The 25,951-nt window shown below is 35.3% G+C and overlaps 1 protein-coding gene across 2 annotated transcripts in view; it reads left to right on the top strand.

Annotated features, from left to right (window-relative positions):
• Nucleotides 1-25,951, top strand: part of CSMD3 (CUB and Sushi multiple domains 3) — a 1,458,322-nt gene that overhangs the window by 327,160 nt on the left and 1,105,211 nt on the right. For both annotated transcript variants that reach the window (XM_044928635.1, XM_025265188.2), the window contains exon 4: nt 1,494-1,688. In XM_044928635.1, coding sequence (XP_044784570.1) covers nt 1,494-1,688 — 195 coding nt within the window. The remainder of the gene's footprint in view (nt 1-1,493; nt 1,689-25,951) is intronic.

Genomic DNA, 25,951 nt, shown 5'->3' with positions numbered 1-25,951 from the left:
ACGACTGAAGCGACTTAGCAGCAGCAGCATTATAATGGTTTATAATTATTTGATTTAACATAAAGTGATATCATCCACTTTACTAACTGAACAAATAGGATGAATATCAGGTTTAATTGGAAATATACTTTATTTTTGCATTGCAGTGTCTTTTTTAGCTTTTTATTTTGCAATAATTTTAGACTTACAGGTAAATTATGAAAATAGTACAGGGCTCCCATATACATACTCTTATCCAGCTTTCCTTAATATTAGTTAATTAATTACCTAGTTAATTACAATTTGTATAATACTTTTAACTAAATCAAAGTTAACTTTACTCAAACTGGACTATCTTTTAGTCCGTTTATTCCTTACTATTTGTATTTCTGTTGATCATGATTTGTAGTATAAATGTAAATAATCTAGTAGAAAATTTAGGAAATACTATTCCCCCCTAACTTCATTAAATTCTATAACTTCTACTTCTATAAAACGTTTCTATTTTTTCTCTTAAAGTGAAAATGTATTTTTCTCTAGAATGAATATAATTTTTAAAAAATCTCTTATATTTGTATACTTGTATACTTTAAGCATAAACTAATAAAATAACAAAGTAACAGATGAATATCAGTCAGTTTCCAGATATTTTGCATATTGATCTACTTAAAACTCACAACTGTATGCACTTGTTATGATAATTCTCATTATATTCTCAAGGTTAAACGCATATTAGAGCTTAAATTCTAGCCCAGTCTCTTGAATTTCACAAATATGTCATTTAAGTGAAAAAATGTTTCCACCCAAAATGTATATAAATATTTTCAGATGAATGTTCATGGTTTAAGGTTAAGTAGAAGCATCAAAGTAATGGAGAGTTTATTGATGAAACTTGATTTTTATATTACTATGTTAGTAGAATGTAACATTGAAGAAGCCACATAAATGATATTGCTCTTTTTAATTGTCTGTGAAATGTGATTTATTTTTTGTTTAGTTGCTCAGTTGTGTCTGACTCTTTTGTGACCCCATGGACTGTAACCCACTAGGCTCCTCTGTCCATGGGATTTCCCAGGCAAGACTATTGGAGTGGGTTGCTATTTCCTTCTCCAGGCGATCTTCCTGACTCAGGGCTAAAACCTGATTGTAAAGTATGAGTAATAAATATTAATTTAAAAAATTGCTACAAAAATAATATAAAATATCTAAACCCAAGGATAGAACTCAGGTGTTAAATATGAATAATAAATCCTAATTTAAAGAATTGTTACAAACTTAATAAAAAATATCTAAATTTTCTAGCATGAAGATAGGCATGTAATACCTATTCAGTAAAATTTTGTTCCTTTTCCATACTTCTCTGTTGATGTAATTGAAATAGAGGACATTTCCATTATTTTGTAAATCTTCTTAAAAGGAAAAAGGACATCTGTATCTACATGTAATTTTATAAATCTAAAACATAAAAATATGTATTAAAATAACTGTAAACTCCTTTTCCTTCTATTCTGTAGAATTGCAGAGTAGCTCTTGTGGAAATCCAGGAGTTCCACCCAAAGGTGTGCTATATGGGACAAGATTTGATGTTGGAGACAAGATCCGCTACAGCTGTGTAACTGGGTATATCCTCGATGGCCACCCTCAACTCACCTGTATAGCCAATTCAGTCAATACAGCCTCATGGGATTTTCCTGTTCCTATCTGTAGAGGTAAAGAAAAAAATAATGCTTATCTTTATGTTGACTGAATATTGCTTTGCCATAATGAAAATATTTTAAGAATGAGTGATATATATTTGCAAAACATATTTAGTGCTTGTTTCTTTTATAAAACCTGAGGCTTAGAAAAAAATAAGCACATACAGTATATGACAGATTAAGGAAAATACTTGACAACATTACTTGTGAAATAAGACAGTGGATTACATTATATATGTATGTATTTATGCATACATTGTGTATACATGTCAATATTTATATTAGAAAAACATACAGAGTTTATGATGCATAGAACTTTAGACTGTCATAACTTTGTTTTCATTTTTTAATATTAACTGAATTTATTAATCTTTTAAAGATTTCTGGTAGGTGAATTAGCTTGGGAATGTGTAAAATTAAGAATGCTGTATAGTTTATTATTAATAATGATAAGGATCACTTGTATTATGGGAAAGCATAGTGATATACTAATGAGAACAAAGATTCAAAGTACATAACCTAGAAGATAGAACATATTCAACTTTAGTGGAATTTGTGCAAGAATTTTGTTGTGGTTGTTCAACTATTTGTGGCCCCATGGACTGCAGCACACCAGGCTCTTCCATCCTCCACTACTGTTCAAAGTTTGCTCAAACTCATGTTCAGTGACTCAGTGACGCTATGTAATAATCTTATCCTCTGCTGCCCCCTTCTCCTTTTGCCTTCAATTTTTCCCAGCATCAGGATCTTTTGCATTGAGTTGGCTCTTCACATCAGGTGCCCAAAGTATTGGAGCTTCAACTTCAGCATCAGTCCTTCCAATGAATATTCAGGGTTGATTTCATTTAGGTTGGACTGGTTTGATTTCCTCACAGTCCAAGGGGACTCTTAAGAGTCTTCTCCAGCACCATAATTCAAAAGCATCAATTCTTTGGTGTTCAGCATTCTTTATGGCCCAACTCTCACATCTGTACATAACTACTGGAAAAACCATAGCTTTGACTATATGGACCTTTCTCTGCAACGTGATGTCTCTGCTTTTTATATTCTGATTTGCAGCAGTGATTTCCACCATTCTGTCTTCCAGGTAACTTACCATATTTTCCTACTCAGTTATTCTACTGTTGAATCCTTCTAGTATATTGCTAATCTCTGTTTGTTTGTTCTTTAGTTCTTCTTAGTTCAGTTCAGTTCAGTGGCTCAGTCGTGTCTGACTCTTTGCTCCCCTATGGACTATAGCACACCAGGCTTGCCTGTTCATCACCAACTTCCCAGAATTTGCTCAAACTCATGTCCATCGAGTCGGTCATGCCATCCAACCATCTAATGATGCCAAAGTCCATCATTAGTTCTTCTTGGTCTTTGCTAATTATTTCTTGCATCTTCTCCATTCTCTTCCAAAATCCTGGACCATCTTATATGTCATTATTCAGAATTCTTTTTTCTGGAAGGTTTCCTATCTCTACTTCATTCCGTTGTCTTTCTGGGAATTTATCTTGTTCCTTCATCTGGGACATAATACTATTCTTTTCATATTAGTTAACTTTCTGTTATTGTGGTATTCATTTTGGAGGTTGCTGTCTCTGCTTTTTAATATGTTATCCTGTCTAGGTTTGTCTTAGCTTTCCTTCTAGGGAGCAAGCATATATTAATTTAATGGCTGCAGTCACCATCCACAGTGGTTTTGGAGTCCAAGGAAGTAAGTTCTGTCACTGCTTCCACTTTTTCCCCTTCTATTTGTCATGAAGTGATGGGAAAGGATGCCATGATTATAGTTTTTTAATGTTGGATTTAAGCCAGTTTTTTTCACTCTTTTCTTTCACCCTTATCAAGAGGCTTTTTAGTTCCTCTTCACTTTCTGTTATTAAAGTGGTATCATTGTTTCTGTCCTTTATTGTGCCCATCCTTGCATGAAATGTTCCCTTAATGCCTCCAATTTTCTATAAAAGATATGTAGTCTTTCTCATCTGTTGTTTTCCTCTATTTCTTTGCATTGTTCATTTAAAAAAGCTTTCTTAATTCTCCTTCTATTCTCTGAATCTCTGCATTCAGTTGGATATATCTTTCCCTTTCTCCCCTGCATGCTGCTTGTCTTCTTAACTCAGCTATTTGTAAAGCCTCGTCAAACAACCACTTTGCCTTTTTGCATTTCTTTTTCTTTCAGATATTTTTGGTTACTACCTCCTGTATAATGTTAACAAACCTCCATCCATAGTTCTTCGGATACTTTGTCTACCAGATCTAATCCCTTGAATCTATTCATCACCTCCAGTGTATAATCATAAGGGATTTGATTTAGGTAACACCTGAATGGTTTAGTGGGTTTTTTTCTACTTCTTTCCATTTAAACCTGAATTTTGAAATAAGGAGCTCATGATCTGAGAAACAGTCATTCTAGGTATTGTTTCTACCGACTCTATAGAGTTTCTCCTTCTTCAGCTACAAAGTACCTAATCAATCTGATCAGTTTTGACCATCTGGTGACATCCATGTGTACTCATCTCTTGGGTTGTTGGAAATGAGTCTTTGCTATGACCAGTGCGTTCTCTTAACAAAACTCTGTTAGCTTTTGCCCTGCTTCATTTTGTAATCTAAGACCAAACTTGCCTGTTATTCTGGTATCACTTGCATTCCTACTTTTGCAACCCAACCAGAAATTCTTTGGAAAAATCATAATCTCCAATCCTTCTTCCATTTTTTGAACAGGTTTTGTTCTTGTTGAGTTTTATAATTGCTCCTTTATATTTTGGATTAGTTCAGTTCAGTCGCTCAGTCATTCCTGACTCTTTGTGACCCCATGAACCATAGCATGCCAGGGCTCCCTGTCCAACACAAACTCCCGGAGTCCTCCCAAATCCATGTCCATTGAGTCGATGATGCCATTCAACCATCTCAACCTCTGTTGTCCCCTTCTCCTCCTGCCCTCAATCATTCCCAGCATCAGGGTCTTTTCCAATGAGTCAGCTCTTCGCATCAGGTGGCCAAAGTATTGGAGTTTCAGCTTCAACATCAGTCTTTCCAATGAACACCCAGGACTGATCTCCTTTAGGATGGACTGGTTGGATCTCCTCCCAGTCCAAGGGACTCTCAAGAGTCTTCTCCAACACCACAGTTCAAAAGCATCAATTCTTCAGCACTCAGCTTTTTTATAGTCCAACTGTCACATCCATACATGACCATTGGAAAAACCATAGCCTTGACTAGATGGACCGTTGTTGGTAAAGTGATATCTCTACTTTTTAATATGCTGTCTGGGTTGGTCATAACTTTCCTTCCAAGGAGAAAGTGTCTTTTAATTTCATGGCTGCAGGCACCATCTGCAGTGATTTTGAAACCCAGAAAAATAGAGTCAGCCACTGTTTCCACTGTTTCCCCATCTATTTGCCATGAAGTGATGGGACTGGATGCCACAATCTTAGTTTTCTGAATGTTGAGCTTTAAGCCAACTTTTTCACTCTCCTCTTCCATTTTCATCAAGAGGCTCTTTAGTTCTTCTTCGCTTTCTGCCATGAGGGTGGTGTTATCTGCATATCTGAGGTTACTGATATTTCTCCTGGAAATCTTGATTCCAGCTTGTGCTTCTTCCAGCCCAGCGTGTCTCATGATGTACTCATGCATATAAGTTAAATAAGCAGGGTGACAATATACAGCCTTGACGAACTCCTTTTCCTATTTGGAACCAGTCTATTGTTCCATGTCCAGTTCTAACTGTTGCTTCCTGACCTGCATACAGATTTCTCAGGAGGCAGATCAGGTGGTCTGGTATTCCCATCTCTTGAAGAATTTTCCACAGTTTATTGTGATCCACACAGTCAAAGGCTTTGGCATAGTCAATAAAACAGATATAGATGTTTTTCTGGAACTCTCTTGCTTTTGCAATGATCCGGCGGATATTGGCAATTTGATCTCTGGTTCCTCTGCCTTTTCTAAAACCAGCTTGAACATCAGGAAGTTCACAGTTCACGGATTGCTGAAACCTGGCTTGGAGAATTTTAAGCGTTACTTTACTAGTGTGTGAGATGAGTGCAATTGTGCGGTAGTTTGAGCATTCTTTGACATTGCCCTTCTTTGGAATGAAAACTGACCTTTTCCAGTCCTGTGCCCACTTCTGAGTTTCCCAAATTTGCTGGCATATTGAGTGCAGTACTTTCGCAGCATCATCGTTCAGGATTTGAAATAGCTCAACTGGAATTCCATCACCTCCACTAGCTTTGTTCGTAGTGTTATTTTGGATAGTAAGCCCTTATTTAATGTAGGGTTTGCAAGTGTCTTCTCCCGTTCCATTAGGTGGTGTTTTAATTTTGTTAGTCGTTTCCTTTGCTGTTCAGAAGCATTTTAGCTTGATGTAGCCCCATTTGTTTATTTTTGCCTTCGTTTCTCTTTTCTTGAAGGCATATCCAGATAGATATTGCTAAGATCGATAACAAACTGTCTATACTGTCCATGCTTTTTTCTAGTTCTTTTATAGTTTTGAGTCTTATATTTACTCTGTAATCTACTTTGAGTTGATGATTATATATGGCAAAAAATAGTGGTCTAATTTTATTATTTTTCATTTGACTATTCAGTTTTCACAGTGCCTTTCATCGAATACTATCCTTTGTCAATTATATCTTCTTTGCTCATTTGTCATAAATTAATTTTCAGTATATTTGTAGGTCTATCTGGGCTCTCAATTTTATTCTGTTGAGCTCTAGGTATGATTTTCTGCCAATATTATGCTATTTTAATTATTATAGCTTTGTAATATAATTTTAAATCAGTGTGAGATCTTTATTTTTGTCCTTTTTATGGAATTGCTTTAGTCACTCTGTGTCTTTTATGGTTTCATATAAATTTTAGGACTTTTTATTCTGTTTCTGGAAAAATGTTGAAATTTTTATAGGGATTGTGTTGAAAATGTAGATTGCTCTAGGTAGCATTTTCTTTAACAATTTTTTTTTTATTACTTCTTTAGTATGGCAAAGAACCTATGAGTTATAGAGCCAAAGGTATTTTTTTTAATTTTATTTTATTTTTAAACTTTACATAATTGTATTAGTTTTGCCAAATATCAAAATGAATCTGCCACAGGTATACATGTGTTTTAATTCTTCCAACATTTTAACAGTGTTAATCCATAATAATGGAATATCTTTCCATTTCTGCCTTCTAGGCCTTCATTACATTGAAGTATTCTCTTCTATACCTATTTTGTAGAGAGATTTTTGTCATAAATGTGTGTTGAATCTTGTCAAATGCTTTTTCTGTATCTATTGAATTGTACATATGATATTTATTTTTCATTTTTTAATGTGGTATATTTGTCTGTATACACATATCTGTGTGTGTATATGTATATACTTATTCATATATTTACATATACACACCTCAACATGTATATCTCACATTGATTTGCAGATGTTGACCCATCCATTCACTCCAGGAATAAATCCCGATTGATCAGGACTTATGATTTTTTAAATGCATTGTTGTATTAAGTTTAATATTCGTTGAGAATATTTACATATATGTTCATCAGAGAGGTTGATCTGTAATTTTCTTTTGTGTGTGTGTACTCATCTGGTTTAGGTATCAGGTTAATGTTAGTTTCATAAAATGAGTTAGGAAACATTCCTCTTTTATTTTTTTTTCGAAGAGTTTGGGAAGAATCAGTATTCAGTATTCTTTGAATATTTGGTAGAATTCACCTGTAAAGCTGTTTTGGGTCTGGAATTTTGTTTTTTTTTTTTGTGAGATTTCTGATTACGGTTTTAATTACCTTACCAGTTTTCAGTCTATTCAGATTTTTTTATTTCTTTATGATTTAATCTTTGGATATTGTATGATTCTAAGAATATATCCATTTCTTCCTGGTTGTGCAGTTTGTTGGTTGTTGGTGTATAGTTGCTCGTAGTATTCTTTTATAATCCTGGTGTTTTTGTGATTCTGTGATATCTTTTGTTATTTCTTCCCTTTCATTTTGGATTTTATTTATTTGAGCCTTCTTTCTTTTTTCCTTCATAATTCTAGCTAAAGCTTTATCTTTACAAATTCAGCTCTTAATTTCATTGATCATTTCTACTGTGTTTTTAAATTTCAATTTATTTCTGCTCCAATCTATATTATTTTCCTCCTTCTAGGACTTTGTTCTTTTTTTCCTAGTTCTTCTAGGTGAAAAGTTAGATTGTATATTTGAAATTTTTTCTTGTTTCTTGATATAGATCTGCTTGGCTATAAACTTTCCTTTTAGTACAATATTTGATGCATCTGATAGATTTTGTTATATTTTATTTTCTTTTCCGTTGTCTCCAGGCATTTAAAAATATTTTTAATATAATTGTTTTGTATATGTTGGTACTCCTGTGCTGGGGGCATGCATATTGATAATTATTGTGTCTTCTTGATGAATTGTACCTTTTATCATTACAGTGTGTCCATCTCTATCTCTTGTTATCATTTTTGGTTTGAACTCTCTTTTGTCTCATAAGAGTATGGTTGGCTGCCATTGCATTGAGTATGGTCTTCCATCCCTTCCCTTTATGTCTATGCTCATCTTTAGAGCTGAGTTGAGTTTCCTGGAAAGCATATATTTGGGTGTTGTTTTGTATTCTGTGTACTTTGTGTTATGATTGGTGAATTCAGCCTATTTATGTTTAGGGTGATTATTGACAAATAGGGACTTAGTATTTCCATATTTTTTTTTTTCTGGTTGCTCTGTATCTTTTTTTTTTCTATTATTTCTGTCATTTTATTTTGATGATTTTCTATATTTTTCTCAGTTTCCTTTTCCTTTCTTTTTTGCATCTCTGCTCTAGATTTATTTTTATGGTTACCATGAAGTTTATGTATAACATCTAATAAGTAAAATCTTTTTTATTGAAGTATAGTTGATTTGCAGTGTTTCAGGTATAAAACAAAGTAATCCAGTTATATCTATCTATTCTTTTCCACTATAGGTTATTGTAAGATAGTGAATATAGTTTCCTGTACTATTCAGTAGGTCCTTGATTATCTATTTTATATAGAGATGTATGTCTGTTAATCACTGTTTCCCAATTTATTCTTCCTTACTTCCCCTTTGATAATGACAAGTTTGTTTTCTGTGTCTATGAGTCTAGTTCTGTTTTGTTATTAAGTTCCTTTAAATTATTTTTTTTAATTCCACATATAAGTGATATCATATATTTGTCTTTCTCAGTCTGACTTACTTTACTTAGTATAACAATCTCTAGGCCCATTCATGTTGCTACAAATGACATTATTTCATTCTTTTCAATGGCTGAGTAACATTCCATTATATATGTAATATACTATTTCATATGTATGCATATGTATATATGTGAATTTATATGTATGTATGCTGTATGCAATGTCTGCTTTATGTATTCACCTGTTGATGGACATTAGGATTGGTTCCATTTCTTGGCACTGGTAAATAGTGCTGCTGTGAACACTGGGGTATGTATGTCTTTTTGAATTAGAGTTTTAATCTTTTCTGGATATATGCCCTGGAGTGGGATTATTGGATTATATGGCAGCTCTTTTCTAAGTATTTTATGGAACCTCCATACTGTTCTTCACAGTGGCTGCACCAATTTACATTCCCATTTACCTTGTGTGAGGGATCCCTTTTCTCACATCTTCTCCAGAATTTATTAATTTTGGAATTTTTGATAATGGCCATTCCTACAGGTGTGAGAAATTTAGTTTTCATGTGCCTTTTCATTTGCCTATTGGCCATCTGTGTGTCTTCTTTGGAGAAATGTCTATTTAGGTTTTCTGTGCATTTTTTTCTTTATATTGAGTTGTATAAGCTGTTTGTATATTTTAGAAATTAACACCTTGTTGGTTGCATTGTTTGCAAATATTCTCTCCCAGTTTGTAAAATGTCTTTTCATTTTGCTTATAGTTTCCTTTAATATACAAAGGCTTTTAAGTTTAATTAATAATACATCTGATTTATTTTTGCTTTTGTTTTCTTTACCCTATGAAACAGATGCAAAAAAAAATGTGGCTGTACTTTGTATCAAAGTTTGTTTTGCCTGTGTTTTTGGTAGGAGTTTTATAATATCCAGTCTTAAATTTAGATCTTTAATACATTTTAAGTTTATTTTTATATATGGTGCTATGTTCTAATCTCGTTCATTGATGCATAACTTCAGTTTTGCATAACTGCCTATTGAAGAAACAGTCTTTTCTCTGTCATATATTCTTGCCTCCTTTGTCATAGGTTGCTGCTGCTGCTGCTGCTGCTGCTATGTCGCTTCAGTTGTGATTACAATTGTGGGCATGTTTCTGGGCCCTTTTCCATTCATCTATGTGTCAGTTTTTGTGCAAGTGCTATACTGTTTTGATGACTCCAATATAGTCTGATATCAGGGAGCATGATTCTGACAGTTCTGTTCTTTCTTGAGATTGTTTTGGCTATTGAGTGTCTTTTATGTTTCCATACATATTAAACAATTTTTGTTCCAGTTCTGTGAAACATACCATTGGTAATTTGATAGATACTGCATTGAATTTGTAGCTTGCCTTGGGTAATGTGATCGTTTTAATAATATTGATTCTTCCACTCCGAGAACATAGTATATCTTATCATTTGTTTATGTGGTATTCAATTTCTTTCATCAACATCTTATAGTTTTTGCAGTACAGTTCTTTTGTGTCTTTAGGTAGGTTTATTTGTAGGTATTTTCTTCTTCTTCTTTTTTTTGTTTGTTTGTTTTTAGTGGAGTGTAATTGCTTTCTGCTGTTGTGTTATCTCCTGCTGTACAACAAAATGAATCAGCTGTATATATACATATATTCCATCCTCTTGATCTTCCCTCCCATTCCCCATCATAGCACTCCTCTAGGTCATCACAGAGCACTGAGCTGAGTTCCCTGTGCTATACAGCAGCTTCCCACTAGCTCCCTCTTTTACACATGGTAGTGAATATATGTCAATCCTAGTCTCTCAATTCTTCCCACCCTCTCCTTCCCCCCGGGGCCATAAGTCTTCTCTATGTCTGCATTTCTATTCCTTCCCTGAAAATATATTCAGAAGTACCATTTTTCTAGATTCCATTTCTACATATGTTAAGATATGATGTTTGTTTTTCTCTTTCTGACTTATTTCACTTTGAGGAACAGACTCTAAGTTCATCTACCTGACTACAAAGGACCCAATTTCATTTCTTTGTATGACTGAGTAATATTCCTTTGTATATATGTACCTCTTCTTCTTTATCCATTCATCTTTTGATAGACATTTAGGTTGACTGCATGTTCAGGCTATTGTGAATAGTGCTTCAGTCATACATTATGGTACATATGCCTTTTTGAATAATGGTTTTCTTAGGTTTTTTTATGCCCAGTAGTGGGATTTCTGGGTCATATGGTAGTTCTATTTTTAGTTTTTTTCAGGAACCTCTATACTGTTCTCCATGTTGGTTTTATCAATTTACATTCTCACCAACAGTGCAATAGTGTTCATTTTTCTCCACACCCTCTCTAGCACTTAGTGTTTGTAGATTTTTTTAATGCTGTCCATTCTGAGGTGATACCTCATTGTGATTTTGATTTGCATTCCTCTGATAGTTAATGATGTTGAGCATTTTTTCATTTGCCTGTTGGCCCCCCCCATATTATCATCTTTGGAGAAATTTCTATTTAGGTCCTCCACCCATTTTTTTATTACTTATTTTTTTTTTCCTTTTTGAATATTGAGCTGCATGAGCTGCTTGTGTATTTTTAAGATTAATCCTTTATCAATTGTGTTGTCTACAAGTACTTTCTCCCATTCTGAGGGTTGTTGTTTTGTCTTGTCTATGGTTTCCTTTGCTTTGCTACAGCTTTTGAGTTTAATTAAGTCCCATTTAGTTATTTTTGTGTTTATTTTTATTACTCTTGGAGGTGGATCAAAAAGGATCTGCGATTTAGGTCACAGAGTGTTCTGAATATATTTTCCCTAAGAGTTTTATAGTGTCTGGCCTTATTTTTATGTCTTTAAACCATTTTGAGTTTGTTTTTGTGTATGGTGTTAGAAAGTGTTCTGATTTCATTCTTTTACACGTAGCTGTCCAGTTTTCACAGTACCATTTATTGAACAAGCTGTATTTTCTCCATTTTATATTCTTTCCCCCTTTGTTAAAGATTAGATGACCATAGGTGCATGGGTTAATCTCTGGACCTTCTATCCTATTCCATAGATCTGTATTTATGTTTTTCTGCCACTACTATGCTGTTTTGATTCCTGTATTCTGAAGTCAGGAAGCCTTGATGCAGTGGTAAATGGCCTTCTTTTCTTAATTTCTGTTTCTGCTATTTTGTTGTTAGTGTATAGAAATACAACAGACTTCTTTATATTAATTTTTTGTCCTGCAGCTTTACCTGATTCATTGATGAGTTCTAGTAATTTTCTGGTAGTATCTTTAGGATTTTCTGTGTATAATTTAATTTGCAAACAATGACAGTTTTACATCTTCCTTTCCAATTTGGTTTCCTTTTTATTTATTTTTCTTTGATTGCTGTCACTAAAGCATCCAAAACTATGTGGAATAAAGTTGGTGTAAGTGATAATTCTTGTTTTGTTCCTGATCTTAGAGGCAATGTGTTCAACTTTTCACCACTACATATGATGTTAGCTGTGGGTTTGTTGTATATGGCCTTTATTATGTTGAGGTTTGTTACCTCTATGCTTACTTTTTGGATAGTTCTTATCATAAATGGATGTTAAATTTTACAGAAGCTTTTTCTACATCTATTGAGATGATCATATGATTTTTATTTTTCTATCATTTAATGTGATGTGTCAACTGATTAATTTATAGATATTGAAAAATCCTTGCAACCCTGGGATAAATCTCACTTGGTCATGGAATATGATCCTTTTGATGTATTGTTAGATTTGGTTAGCTAGTATTTTGTTGAGGATTCTTGCACCCATATTCATCAGTTATATTTCCTTATAATTGTAATATTCTCTGGAGAGATTACATGCTGGGATATAAGCAAGCCTTGATAAGCTTAAGAAAACAGAAATTGTATTAAGCGTCTTTTGTGACTGTAACACTATGAGATTAGAAATGAACTGCAAGGAAAAAGCTTTAAAAAAAAGCCACAAAACATGGAGCCTAGAAAATATTCCACTAAACAACCATTAGATCACTGAAGAAATGACAAGGAAATAAAAAATACTTAGAGACAAATGAAAATGAAAACCTGATGATCCAAAACCTATGGATACAGCAAAAGAAGCTCTTGCTTACCTCAGGAAACCAGAAAACCTTCAAATAAACCGCCTAATGTTATACATAAAGCGACTAGAGAAAGAAAAACAAAACTCAAGATTAGTAGAAGGAAATAAATCATAAAGATTAGAGCAGAAATAAATGAAATAGAGACTAAAAAAGAAATAGTAGAAAAGATCAACATAACTAAATGCTGTTTCTTTGAAAAGAGCACAAAACTGAGAAACCTATAGCCAGACTCATCAAGAAAAAAAGAGAGAGGACCCAAATCAACAAAATTAGAAATGAAAAAGGAGAGGTAAGAACTGACATAACAGAAGTTGTGTGAGACTATTATAAGCAACTTTATGCCAATAATGTGCCTATATGCAAAATGCTGGGCTATGTGAATCATGGGCTGGAATCAAGATTTCCAGGAGAAATAACTACAATCTCAAATATGCAGATGATACCACTCTAATGGCAGAGAGCAAAGAGGAACTAAAGAGTCTCTTGATGAGAGTGAAAGAGGAAAGTGAAAAAGCTGGCTTAAAACTCAACATTCAGAAAATGAAGACCATGGAATCTGGTCTCATCTCTTCATGGCAAATGATGTGGAAAAATTGGAAACAATAGCAGATTTTATTTTCCTGGGCTTCAAAATCACTCAGGATGGTGACTGCAGCCATGAAATTGAAAGACATATGCTCCTTGGAAGAAAAACTGTGACAAACAGACAGCATATTAAAAAGCAGAGACGTTACTTTGCTGACAAAGATCCATCTAGTCAAAGGTATGGTTTTTCCAGTACTCATGTACAGATGTGAAAGTTGGACCAAAAGAAGGCTGGGTAACATAGAATTGATGCTTTTGAATTGTTGTGCCAAGAGAAGACTCTTGACAGTTGCTTGGACAGCATAGAGATCAAACAGTCAGTCCTAAAGGAAATCAGTCCTGAATATTCTTTGGAAGGACTGATGCTGAAGCTGAAGCTTCTACTTTGGCAGCCTGATGTGAAGAACCAACTCATTGGAAAAGATCTTGATGCCATGAAAGACTGAGGGCAAGAGGAAAAGGAGACAAAAGAGGATGAGATGATTGGTAAAAATCACTGGTTAGATGGACATGAGTTTGAGTAAACTCTGGGAGATAGTGAAGAACAAAAAAGCCTGGTGTGCTGCAGTCCATGGGGTCACAAAGAGTTGGACATGACTTAGCAACTGAACAACAACAATAAATAACAGAAGTCCAGGACCAGATGGCTTCAAAGGCCAATCCTTTGAATTCTGCTGTTATTTCTTTAGGTAAACTCTCCACTCCTTTTCCCACCCCCACTTTTCTCCTTTCTCCTGTTATACTAGATTTTTTTCATAATAGAGTTGGGTATTTCTCAAAACATTTCCTCTCCTTCCCCCACCCACTTTCTCCTCCTCATTCTTCTTTTTCTAGATTCTAATTCTCTTCTTCTGTCTTTATTATTTCTATATTTTATATTCAAGTTCACTAATTCTCTCTTCCATATGATCTGATTTGTTTCCAATGTTTTGACATTATATCTTTCATCTCATTTATTGTATTCTTAAGCTCCATAATTTCTGTTCGGTTCCTTTTAGAGTTTCAATGTCTTTGGTAAAGTATTCCCTCTGTTCAGTAATCTTATTCCTTATCCTGTTGAACTGCCTTCTTGTTGTTCACTGAGTTTCTTCATGGCAGTTATTTTGAATTATTCATTAGTTAGAATTTAAATTTGGTTTCTAGAGAATTTTTTTTTTTTTGTGATACTGTGTTACCACAATTTTTCATGGGGCTTCATGAGCTGATCTTATGCCAGACACCTTTCTCCTTTAGGTACATATTTTATTTTACCTTGATTCTAATGATTTTACAGATTAATAATTAGAGGCCTTTGTTTTGTTTTTCAATAGGTTGTGCTATAGCAATGTTTTGGGAGCTTCCTGTAGTTTTACTTGAGAATCAGTACTTTCTATTCTCTACCACCTTTGCTGGATGTGTTGCCTGGCACCCTCATTGTAGCTGCCTGTGCCTCTGTGGGCACTGGGGCCTTGCTGCTACTAGAGTTGCAATTGTAGCTGGCATCACCACTGGGATGGCAAGAACCTAAACTGTGTCCAGGATCTCCTGAGTCTTAGGTGCTGCTATGGTGGAGAGAAGAGGGAGAGTAGGGAGCTAGCTGTAGTTTTTTTTTGTCTCTACTGTATCTGGTGTTATTAGATTCATAGTTGCTGCTGCTGTGGATTGGCAGGACTGCAGTGGTAGGTATCTTAACAGCTGGAGAGACCAGTTGGAGGTTCAGCTGTCACTGCTGCCAGGTTCTGTGGCCATGGGTCCCACTGTGGCTGGGTGTGCTGGAGTCATGTATGCCTCCTTCCTTGCAACGAGGTTCTCTAGGGTTGTGGGATCAGTTACTATGGTCGAGGGTCCAGGATCTCAGTCACTGTCTCAGCGGTTCCTCTGATTCTGCCTTCTGTATGTGTTCTAGCCCACCCACATTTACATGTACAGGTGTGTGGAACTCTCCAGCATCCTGGTGTGTTGGGCCAAATCATCCTTGTTAAGTTATGGATGTTTTACTGGTTGTTGTTTGAATGGAAGAGACAAACAGAGCATCTTGTGCCACCATGATGCAGATGGCACCCACTTGCTTCTCTTTCTAAGACTGCTAATTAGCTACTACTTGCTTAAGTATTTATAGTGTATTAGGAAACTTATAAGCATATTCACTTTTAAATTTCACAGTAAGAAACTGAAGCTCTAAAATAAAAAAAAAATATTCAAGGGTACTTATTAAATGTCAAGAACCTTGAAGAGTATGAGATTTTACTTGAGTTAGAATTAACAGTTTCTCAGATGGTGAAAGAAGACTCAAGACTCTTGGGTAAGAATCAAATCAGTGTCTTTTTATTCACAAAAGTGTCAGACAGAGCGTTAGTGTTTGTCCCATTTCTGCAAGCCCCAGTTCTCGTACAAAAGTCTGAGGCATCTGCATATTTTTTGGTAGTATATATTGTTCTAGGAAAGGAATCATGAGATTAGGGACATTAAATCCTTTATAATGGAAATACCTGCCCGTGCTCTTCAGAGAGATCCTATCTCTTTCTCCCAAGATTTTAAACAAACTTACCTTTCATCTGATAGAAAACACCTTTTCTGTCCTCTGAGGCTACTTGCTATACAGATATCTTTGAAAAGATAGTTATGTACAAAAAGAAAAACGACAGTTGGTATCTCTGCTCACAAGATGTATAGAAACATGAAGATGAAGAAATGTCTGATGAAGAAATTTTTCCTGATTTGGTGTGTGGTGTATATGCCAGATTTGAACCCATTCTGTCAGGTTCCACAGCTTTAGCTTGATACCCCTTTGATACTTCAACAAAGTCATTTGCATCACTCTTCAAGAATGTTTAATGTTTAACCAGTGGCTCAGTCTTGTCCAACTCTTTGCGATCCCATGAATTTCAGTACGCCAGGCCTCCCTGTTCATCACCAACTCCCGGAGTTCACTCAAACTCACATCCATCAAGCAGTGATGCCATCCAGCCATCTCATCCTCTATCGTCCCCTTCTCCTCTTGCTCCCAATCCCTCCCAGCATCAGAGTCTTTTCCAATGAGTCAACTCTTCGCATGAGGTGGCCAAAGTACTGGAGTTTCAGCTTTAGCATCATTCCTTCCAAAGAAATCCCAGGGCTGATCTCCTTTAGAATGGACTGGTTGGATCTCCTTGCAGTCCAAGGGACTCTCAAGAGTCTTCTCCAGCACCACAGTTCAAAAGCATCAATTCTTCGGCTCAGCTTTCTTCACAGTCCAACTCTCACATCCATACATGACCACTGGAAAAACTATAGCCTTGACTAGATGGACCTTTGTTGGCAAAGTAGTGTCTCTGCTTTTCAATATGCTATCTAGGTTGGTCATAACTTTCCTTCCAAGGGGTAAGCGTCTTTCATGGGTGCAGTCACCATCTGCAGTGATTTTGGAGCCAAAAAAAATAAAGTCTGACACTGTTCCCACTGTTTCCCCATCTATTTCCCATGAAGTGATGGGACCAGATGCCATGATCTTCGTTTTCTGATTCTTGAGCTTTAAACCAACTTTTTCACGGAGAGGTCTCCTCTTTCACTTTCATCAAGAGGCTTTTTAGTTCCTCTTCACTTTCTGTCATAAGGGTGGTGTCATCTGCATATGTGAGGTTATTGATATTTCTCCCGGCAATCTTGATTCCAGCTTGTGCTTCTTCCAGCCCAGCATTTCTCAATATGTACTCTACGTATAAGTTAAATGAGCAGGGTGACAATATACAGCCTTGACGTACACCTTTTCCTATTTAGAACCAGTCTGTTGTTCCATGTCCAGTTCTAACTGTTGCTTCCTGAACTCCCTAAATATAAATAACTTATTAAGGTATTTAAAACCAAGGAGCATTTTAAGAGGTTTCAATGGAGTATTCCCAAGACTGTCTTGGAGTTAATTTCTGTTGTAGGGCTCTATCTTTTCCTTCTTCATTTAGCTAAAAACCTATGTCAGGAAGATCTGAATCAAAATACTGATTCTGCCACTTACTCACTAGGGCCTTTGAGCAAAATTTTCATTATTTTGGAAAGTGTTTATTTAGCTAAAATAGAATAAATAGATAGACAAGCTAATTCACTCAATTGTATCTGACTCTTTGCAGCCCCATGGACAGTTGCCCACCAGGCTCCTCTGTATATGGGATTTCCAAAGCAAGAATACTAGAATGGGTTGCTATTTCCTTCTCCAGGGTATCTACCTGACCCAGGGATTGAATTGTGTCTCCTTCTCTGGCAGGCAGATTCTTTACCACTGAGTCACTGGAAGCCTCACTTGATAGCATCCTGATTATTTATAACTTTGCATGGAGCTGATAACATTGTGATGATCTGTTTATTGCTTTCCCTGGAGTTTATATATTCTCTCTTTGATGAAACATTTACCTTTAGAGAGTTATTTTGGTGATCCCTAAACATAATAGTTTAATTAAGAAAAATGAATGCCACATCAGCCTAGAGGGTATATTGCAAGGGTTTTTGTGTTTGTTCACAAGCACGATGAATTTTTCCAACACCCATCTGCTAGTATTTGTAAAGGCAATTAACTACATACTGCTGTGTTAAATAATATTCTATAAATAAATAAATAAAATTCCTGTACTCTAAGTCTGGAATGAAAATACCTGGCATGCATACCTGTTCTTTACTCTCTCCTTTTGATAGACATTGCATGTCATTTATTCTCACTGAGTTTTAATGTGACTTCAAAGCCCTTCTCAATTCAGTGCTCCCCACACTTCTTGCAAATTAAAAGTACTTGGAAGACAAGGTGAAATGGTCTTGCTAGTCCTAGATTGACCATTCTAAAGTTCATAATGAGATTCTATATTCAGAATGGCATTTTGGTATACACAATCTGGGGCAAACTAATAAAAGTGCGTGTGAATATGACACATAAATTAAGTGTAACTCTGTGTTTTCCTTCCACATTTGCCATTACTATCTTGAAAACATTATCTGGATACAAAATCTTTCACTAGCCCTATCATTTCACATAAAAGGATCTGGTCTCTTCATGTGAACTGCTATATTTTATAGTAATGAGGAAAACATTTTCTCCATGCCTTTTAATAAACAAGCAAGAGAACCATAAGTCATTTGGTAATAGGGTTTATTTTATCACATCAAAGACAGGCAAAATCCTAGTGATGTCAAGCTACAGGGAAAAAAATTACAAGTCACTTGCTGTTTCTTCATCTCTCTCAGGAAAATGTAGGCTGTTTAGTCAACAATCAGGCCAACACTTAAGCACATTTTCATGTACTCTAACCTTGTTCTGAAAGCTTTGTTTGTGTGGTTAAAAGTATGAAAATGTCCTGATTAGATTGTGTTAGCATTATGGAGCAAAGGATATGAGACTTGACTTTAAGGGTATAAGATCTGTGAGCTGATTTGCCTTCTCGCTCCATGTTACTGGAGTATTGTTTCTTTTGTCAAAAATTGAATATTTCAATTTATCTCAGGAGATTGTAAATGTTAGAGAGATTGGATTAAGTGAGATAATATTTTAAAAATATGTATATAATTCCTAGCACATAGAAGTTACTCAAAAGTTATAAATTGTTTCAAGTACATGAAAAAGTAATTTAAAAATAATATAGATCTCATGGCTCTCTTTTTTGTTATATATGTATTTAGAATATTTAAAAATATCTATCACCAATTAAACATATGCCTATAGCTCCGATAGTTTTGTTTTAGTTTTTTTTTTTTTTTTTAAACAAGAAAGTACAAAAGTCTGCAAAAAGTGGACTCTGGAGCAATAAAAGCTTTAGTTTGCTTTATTATTTTACATTTTAATTAATTAATTTTTGGCTGCACTTTGTCTTCATTGCAGTGCACAGGCTTTCTCTAGTTGTGGCAAGCAGCAGCTGCTCTCTTCACTGCAGCAAGCAGGTTTCTCCTTGCAGTGGCTTGTCTTGTTGTGGAGCGTGGCCTCTAAAGCGTGTGGGTTCATAGTTGTGGCAGATGGTCTTAGTTGACTTCTGGCATATGGAATCTCTGGACCAAGGATCAAACTTGTGTCCCCTGCATTGGCAGGAAGATTGTTAACCACTGGACCACCAGGAAAGACTTGGTTTGCTTTACATCTCTGGCATTGAGAAGATGTAGAATCTTTATGTGGGTATTTAGTGTTTCAGATCTCAGTTTTATCACCTGTGTAATAGAGGGATCCTTATTATTTGATATTTTATTTGATATATAAAATATAAACTATTTTTATGCAAAATACCAAATCTATAATATTCAATGAGTAGTGATTACTACCTTACTTCTATTGTCATCATCAAAACGTGTATGGACACTTCTAGGGAATGAATGTATCTCAGTTCTAGGACCATGCAAGCAGAGTATTTAATTTTTATCAGAGTTGTAGTAGTTAAGGGGAACTTTAAACCCCACATTAGCCTAACACATTAGGTTGGGATCATCAAGTAATAAACATTAGTGGTGAAATATGTTTCTCATGGATAACAACATTTCTGAGTCATTCATTTCTGAAAGTTTTCACATTTGAAATATATTCAATAATTAAACTGATATTTATTAAACAGTCACTGTGCATGTGCCATGTACCTAAGTGCTAAGATAATTGAAACAGCCCCAGGTCATTAAACCCATAGTTTATTGAATATGAGACCTTTTATTTGGAAGATGATCTATTAGGTGACCTACATTATTGCCCAGATATATGTACTTTGCTGCTGCTGCTGCTAAGTCGCTTCAGTCATGTCCAACTCTGTGTGACCCCAGAGATGGCAGCCCACGAGGCTCCCCTGTCCCTGGGATTCTCCAGGCAAGAACACTGGAGTGGGTTGCCATTTCCTTCTCCCGTGCATGAAAGGGAAAAGTGGAAGTGAAGTCGCTCAGTCGTGTCCGACTCTTAGCGACCCCATGGACTGCAGCCTACCAGGCTCCACTGTCCATGGGATTTTCCAGGCAAGAGTACTGGAGTGGGATGCCATTGCCTTCTCTGTATGTACTTTAATCCCATCCAAAAATATAGAGTGGCAATCTTGTATAAGAAATAGGTGCTGGCCTTCTGTGTATTTCTTATATTTAGAGAATAAAATCAGGGATTTCTACTCTTACTGTATAACTGTCTGCTGCTGCAGCTAGCAGTCCAAATATTCTTTAACATTCAACTCATACATTATTTTTCCCACTTGGTATGAGTTATATCTTCCTCCACTCAGGAAGCTATTAACTTTTTTTCCCTCTTTTCCATCCTGTCTATAATAGCACAAACATTTTTGTTGCCTTGCTCTATTGTCCAAATTTTTTGTTCCTATATGTCATTCTTGTTTTAAATTAATCCATTTCATTTTACAATAAGAGATGTTCATTAAGTCTGTATTTTTTCATATTATATGTTATGATTATTGGTGTTGTTGTTGTTCACTCAGTCATGTCTGACTCTTTGTGACCCCATGGATTGCAACACACCAGGCTTCCCTGTCCTTCACCATTTCCCAGAGTTTCCTCAGATTCATGTCCATTGAGTCCATGATGCCATCCAGCCATCTTGTCTTCTGTCATTCCCTTCTCCTCCTGCCTTCAATCTTTCCCAGCATCAGGATCTTTTCCAGTAAGTCAGTTCTTTGCATTAAGTGGCCAAAGTATTAGAGCGTCAGCCTCAGCATCAAACCTTCTAGTGAATATTCAGGATTGATTTTCTTTAGGATTGACTGGTTTGATCTCCGTGTAGTCCAAGGGACTCTCAATTGTCTTCTCCAACACCACAGTTCAAAAGCATCAATTCTTTGGTGCTCAGCCTTCTTTATAGTCCAGATCTCATATCCATACGTTACTACTGGAAAACAACAACAACAACAACATAACTTGGACCATATGAATCTTTGTCAGCAAAGTAATGTCTCTGCTTTTTAATATGCTGTCTAAGTTGGTCATAGGTTTTCTTCCAAGGAGCAGGCGTCTTTTAAGTTCATGGCTGCAGTCACCATGCAGTGAATTTGGAGTCCAAGAAAATAGTCTGTCACTGTTTCCATTGTTTCCCCATCTATTTGCCATGAAGTGATGACACCAGATGGCTTGATCTTTGTTTTTTGAATGTTAAGTTTTAAGACAGCTTTTTCACTCTCCTCTTTCACCTTCATTAAGGGACTCTTTAGTTCCTGTTTGCTTTCTTCCATTAAGGGTGATGTCATCTGAATATCTGAGGTTATTGATATTTCTCCTGGCAATATTGATTCCAGCTTGTGCTTCACCCAGCCCAGCATTTTTCCTGATATACTCTGCATATAAGTTAAATAAGCAGGGTGACAGTATACAGCCTTGAAGTACTCCTTTTCCAATTAGGAAGTAATCCATTGTTCCATGTCCGGTTCTAACTGTTGCTTCTGGACCTGCATACAGATTACTCAGGAGGAAGGTAAAGTGGTCTGGTATTCCCTTCTGTTTAAGAATTTTCCACAGTTTGTGTTGGTCCACAGAGTCAAAGGCTTTATCATAGTCAATGAAGCAGAACTAGATGTTTTTCTGGAATCTCTTGCTTTTTCTATGATCCAATGGGTGTTGACAAATTGATCTCTGGTTCCTCTGCCTTTTCTAAATGCAGCTTGGACATCTGGAAGTTCTCAATTCATGTACTGTTGAAGCCTAGCTTGGAAAATTTTGAGTATTACTTTGCTGGCATGTGAGATGAGTGCAATTGTGTGGTAGTTTGAACATTTGTTGGCATTGCCTTTCTTTGGGATTGGAATGAAGACTGACCTTTTCCAGTCCTGTGGCCACTGCTGAGTTTTCCAAATTTTCTGGTATAGTGAGTGTAGCACTTTAACAACATCATCGTCTAAGATATGGAATAGCTCAATTGGAATTCCATCACCTCCACTAGCTTTATTTGTAGTGATACTTCCTAAGGCCCACTTAACTTCATACTCCAGGATGTCTGGCTTTAGATTAATGATCACACCATCATGGTTATCTGATCATGAAGATATTTTTGTATAGTTCTGTGCATTCTTGCCACCTCCTCTTATATGTATTGAGGCTGAATTTCCAATGCATATATCATGATAATATACTCTTAATTTCTAAATATTTGTGTGTGTTTTTTATTTGTTTGTTTGTTTAGTTTTATTTGCCTATTTTTGTCTGTGCTGTGTCTTGTTGCTACATGGGCTTTGCTCTAGTTGTCAGGAGTTGGGGCTACTCTCTAGTTGCAGTGTGAGGGCATGTCTGTGGTGTCTTCTCTTGTTGCTGAGCACAGGCTCTAGGGTGTGTGAGATTCAGTAGTTGTGGCTCTAGGGCTCTAGAGCACAGGCTCAGTAGTTGTGGCAGTTAGGCTTAGTTGCTCAGCAGCATATGGAATCTGTGGATCAGGGATTGAGCCCGTATCTCCTGCATTGACAGACAGATTCTTTACCACTTAGCCACTGGGGAAATCTCAGTTTTTTTTTGTCTTAATAAAATGATTTCCACTTCTCTCTTCTTCTGTACGATTCCTAGAAAAATTCTGACAAGTGTGTATTTTGAAAATCAAAGACAATATCAGTTTCCCAACTGAATCTTATACAGAGTGAAATAAGCCAGAAAGAAAAACACCAATACAGTATACTAATGCATATATATGGAATTTAGAAAGATGGTAACAATAACCCTGTGTACGAGACAGCAAAAGAGACACTGATGTATAGAACAGTCTTATGGACTCTGTGGGAGGGGGGAGGGTGGGAAGATATGGGAGAATGGCATTGAAACATGTAAAATATCATGTATGAAACGAGTTGCCAGTCCAGGTTCGATGCACGATACTGGATGCTTGGGGCTGGTGCACTGGGACGACCCAGAGGGATGGTATGGGGAGGGAGGAGGGTTCAGGATGGGGAACACATGTATACCTGTGGCAGATTCATTTTGATATTTGGCAAAACTAATACAATTATGTAAAGTTTAAAAATAAAATAAAATTAAAAAAATTTTTATGTTTATTCTGTGCAACTTAAAGCCATATATATCTATGGAAGTTTTTATTTATTTAGAGATTTTTTGTTTAATTGTTTTGATGTATAAAAATTTAAAGTATTTGTTCTAAATGAGAGATCCATATTGCTTGAGGAAGGTTTATATTTTTGAAGACTAACAAAGTAGTTTGATAATCTTACACCCAAAATAAAAACAAAATTTTACAAATATTAAGCAGTACTCATTTCTAACACTTAACTACATTTCAAATCTTGTAGAAGGAGAGAAAAATTATACAGTCTCAATGCTCACGAAGTATTCACATGCATATTTCAGACTGTGATGAAAAGATGATGAAACATGCTTGGCCAAAAATATATCAACAGCTTCAGAATTCCCTGTGGTGAAATAGACTGTTCAATGCATGATTCGAACCTTGAAAAGCAATCATCTAACTTCCTAGTAGGATATAAACTCAGTGAACCACACCAGTGACCATCTGGTAGATTTTGTTGCTCTTTGTAAAGCCATCACTTTAAAGATTAAGGCAAAATAATTTAGGAAAATGAATGGAGGAAGGGGACCGGTAGCTCACCAAAGACATTGAGTAATGCCATGTGACACATGACTAGTTATGTGGACTAGCTTCATGTGAAAAGTCCTTTTTTGTGTGTGCTAAAAAATTACAGCAAGCAAAAATTTTATAGGAATCATTCTAGAATGATACTTCACACATTTTTGTCTTTGGCTCTCTCTCCCCTATGCAGCATTATTGATCACCTGAGTAAATTATATTAAATGTGTGTATGTGTGTGTTTGAGCCATTCAGTGATGAAAGTTCTTGAATGCAGTTGATAATGGAAGATAAAATTTAAATGTTGAAATCTTAATGCCTTCAGAACTTTTTTTAGTCTATTGCTCAATGTACTTGAAATTTAAAATCTTTCTGGAGTCACTTTTCTAAAGGTTTTCCTAATTGTATATCTGACTCAACAGAACAGAAATAATTTTTTTTAATATATAATTTTATGTATGTAAAACTGACACTAGATATCTTAAATATTGAAGGAGTTTTAAAATATAGTTATTTTATCTGTAATTTTAATGGTTCTGTATTTCTCACTATTCTTTTTTTTTTTAAACTTTACATAATTGTATTAGTTTTGCCAAATATCAAAATGAATCCACCACAGGTATACATGTGTTCCCCACCCTGAACCCTCCTCCCTCCTCCCTCCCCATACCATCCCTCTGGGTCGTCCCAGTGCACTAGCCCCAAGCATCCAGTATCGTGCATCGAACCTGGACTGGCAACTTGTTTCATACATGATATTTTACATGTTTCAATGCCATTCTCCCAAATCTTCCCACTATTCTTTGTGTTTTTGACTAAGATAATTGTCCCTTCATTTATTGCTACTTATGTTTGAGGTTACCATAGCATTCAAACTCAGTTACAGTATTAAGGTCACTTATAATATATTTATATTAGACTTATAGCTAATGCAAAAAAAGCACATTATGTAGCACATGATTATTTACATAGCAAATAAAGTAAATGAAAATAAAGATAACTGTGTTAAGAGAAATAATGTAAGCAAGTTGAAACCAAGAGCAAAGTAAATATACAAAAGTAATGTTCTGTATTTTTATATTCTTGTTAAAATCAGCATTAAATTTGACTTTAATTCATCTGGGAACTTATTTGGGTTTAATTCATCTGGGAATCTAAACATATCTGGAGAACATGATAAGTTCATAGTCTCAAAGCAGACAATTTGTGGTGAAAACCAAACGTACTAAGCAGAGTGCAAAATTTCTTATGCAATACATGATAAAGAAGGCACAGTATAATTTAATGGTCTCTATCCTATATTAGTAAATATGAACTCAGCGAATGAGCTTTTAAGGGTTGCATCATATCTTTTTACTGATGTATAAATGAGGCCTTGATATTGAAAAGATTGAGGATCATATGCATAGAATCAATATCATCAAATCACACATGCCTAATGTCATTGGCCACTATGAGTCCTGTACATACCCACCTATCTATATTTAAATGTGAATCTCTTTGTTAGTTTGTATATTTGAAATTTGATCTGAAAATGCATCATCTGAGAATAGAACCAAGGGTGTAATGTTTCTCCATTAATAGATCTTTATTGATTTTTACATTTTGTCATTTAATAGATTAATAATTAATTTCCAAGATAAGTTAGTTTTTATATTTATACCCCTTATACAGGAAACATAATGTCAATATAGGTAACAAAACTGTACTTAGCATGGATTGTTAACTATTTGTTATAAATATATTAACAGTTATTCCAAATTTTATGAAAATGGGATATGATTGCATTTATCATAACTCTTTCTTAAATGGCTGTTGCCCCTAAATCTTTATCTTTACAATAAAGAAAATGATTCTAAACGAGTAAGATGATTTCATTGTCAGTGCAACTGCATATTTAGAAAATCATCTCAGTACAAAGTATTACGCTTCAGTGAAAATACTGGGTGTTTTATTGTTCTAAATTTTTATTAAAATAAATCATAGAATTG

The sequence above is a fragment of the Bubalus bubalis genome, chromosome 15 (genome assembly GCF_019923935.1).
Source record: "Bubalus bubalis isolate 160015118507 breed Murrah chromosome 15, NDDB_SH_1, whole genome shotgun sequence".
NCBI classification, from domain to species: Eukaryota; Metazoa; Chordata; class Mammalia; order Artiodactyla; family Bovidae; genus Bubalus; species Bubalus bubalis.
Note: the sequence above shows the minus strand (reverse complement) of the source record. Positions and strands in the feature narration are given on the sequence as shown.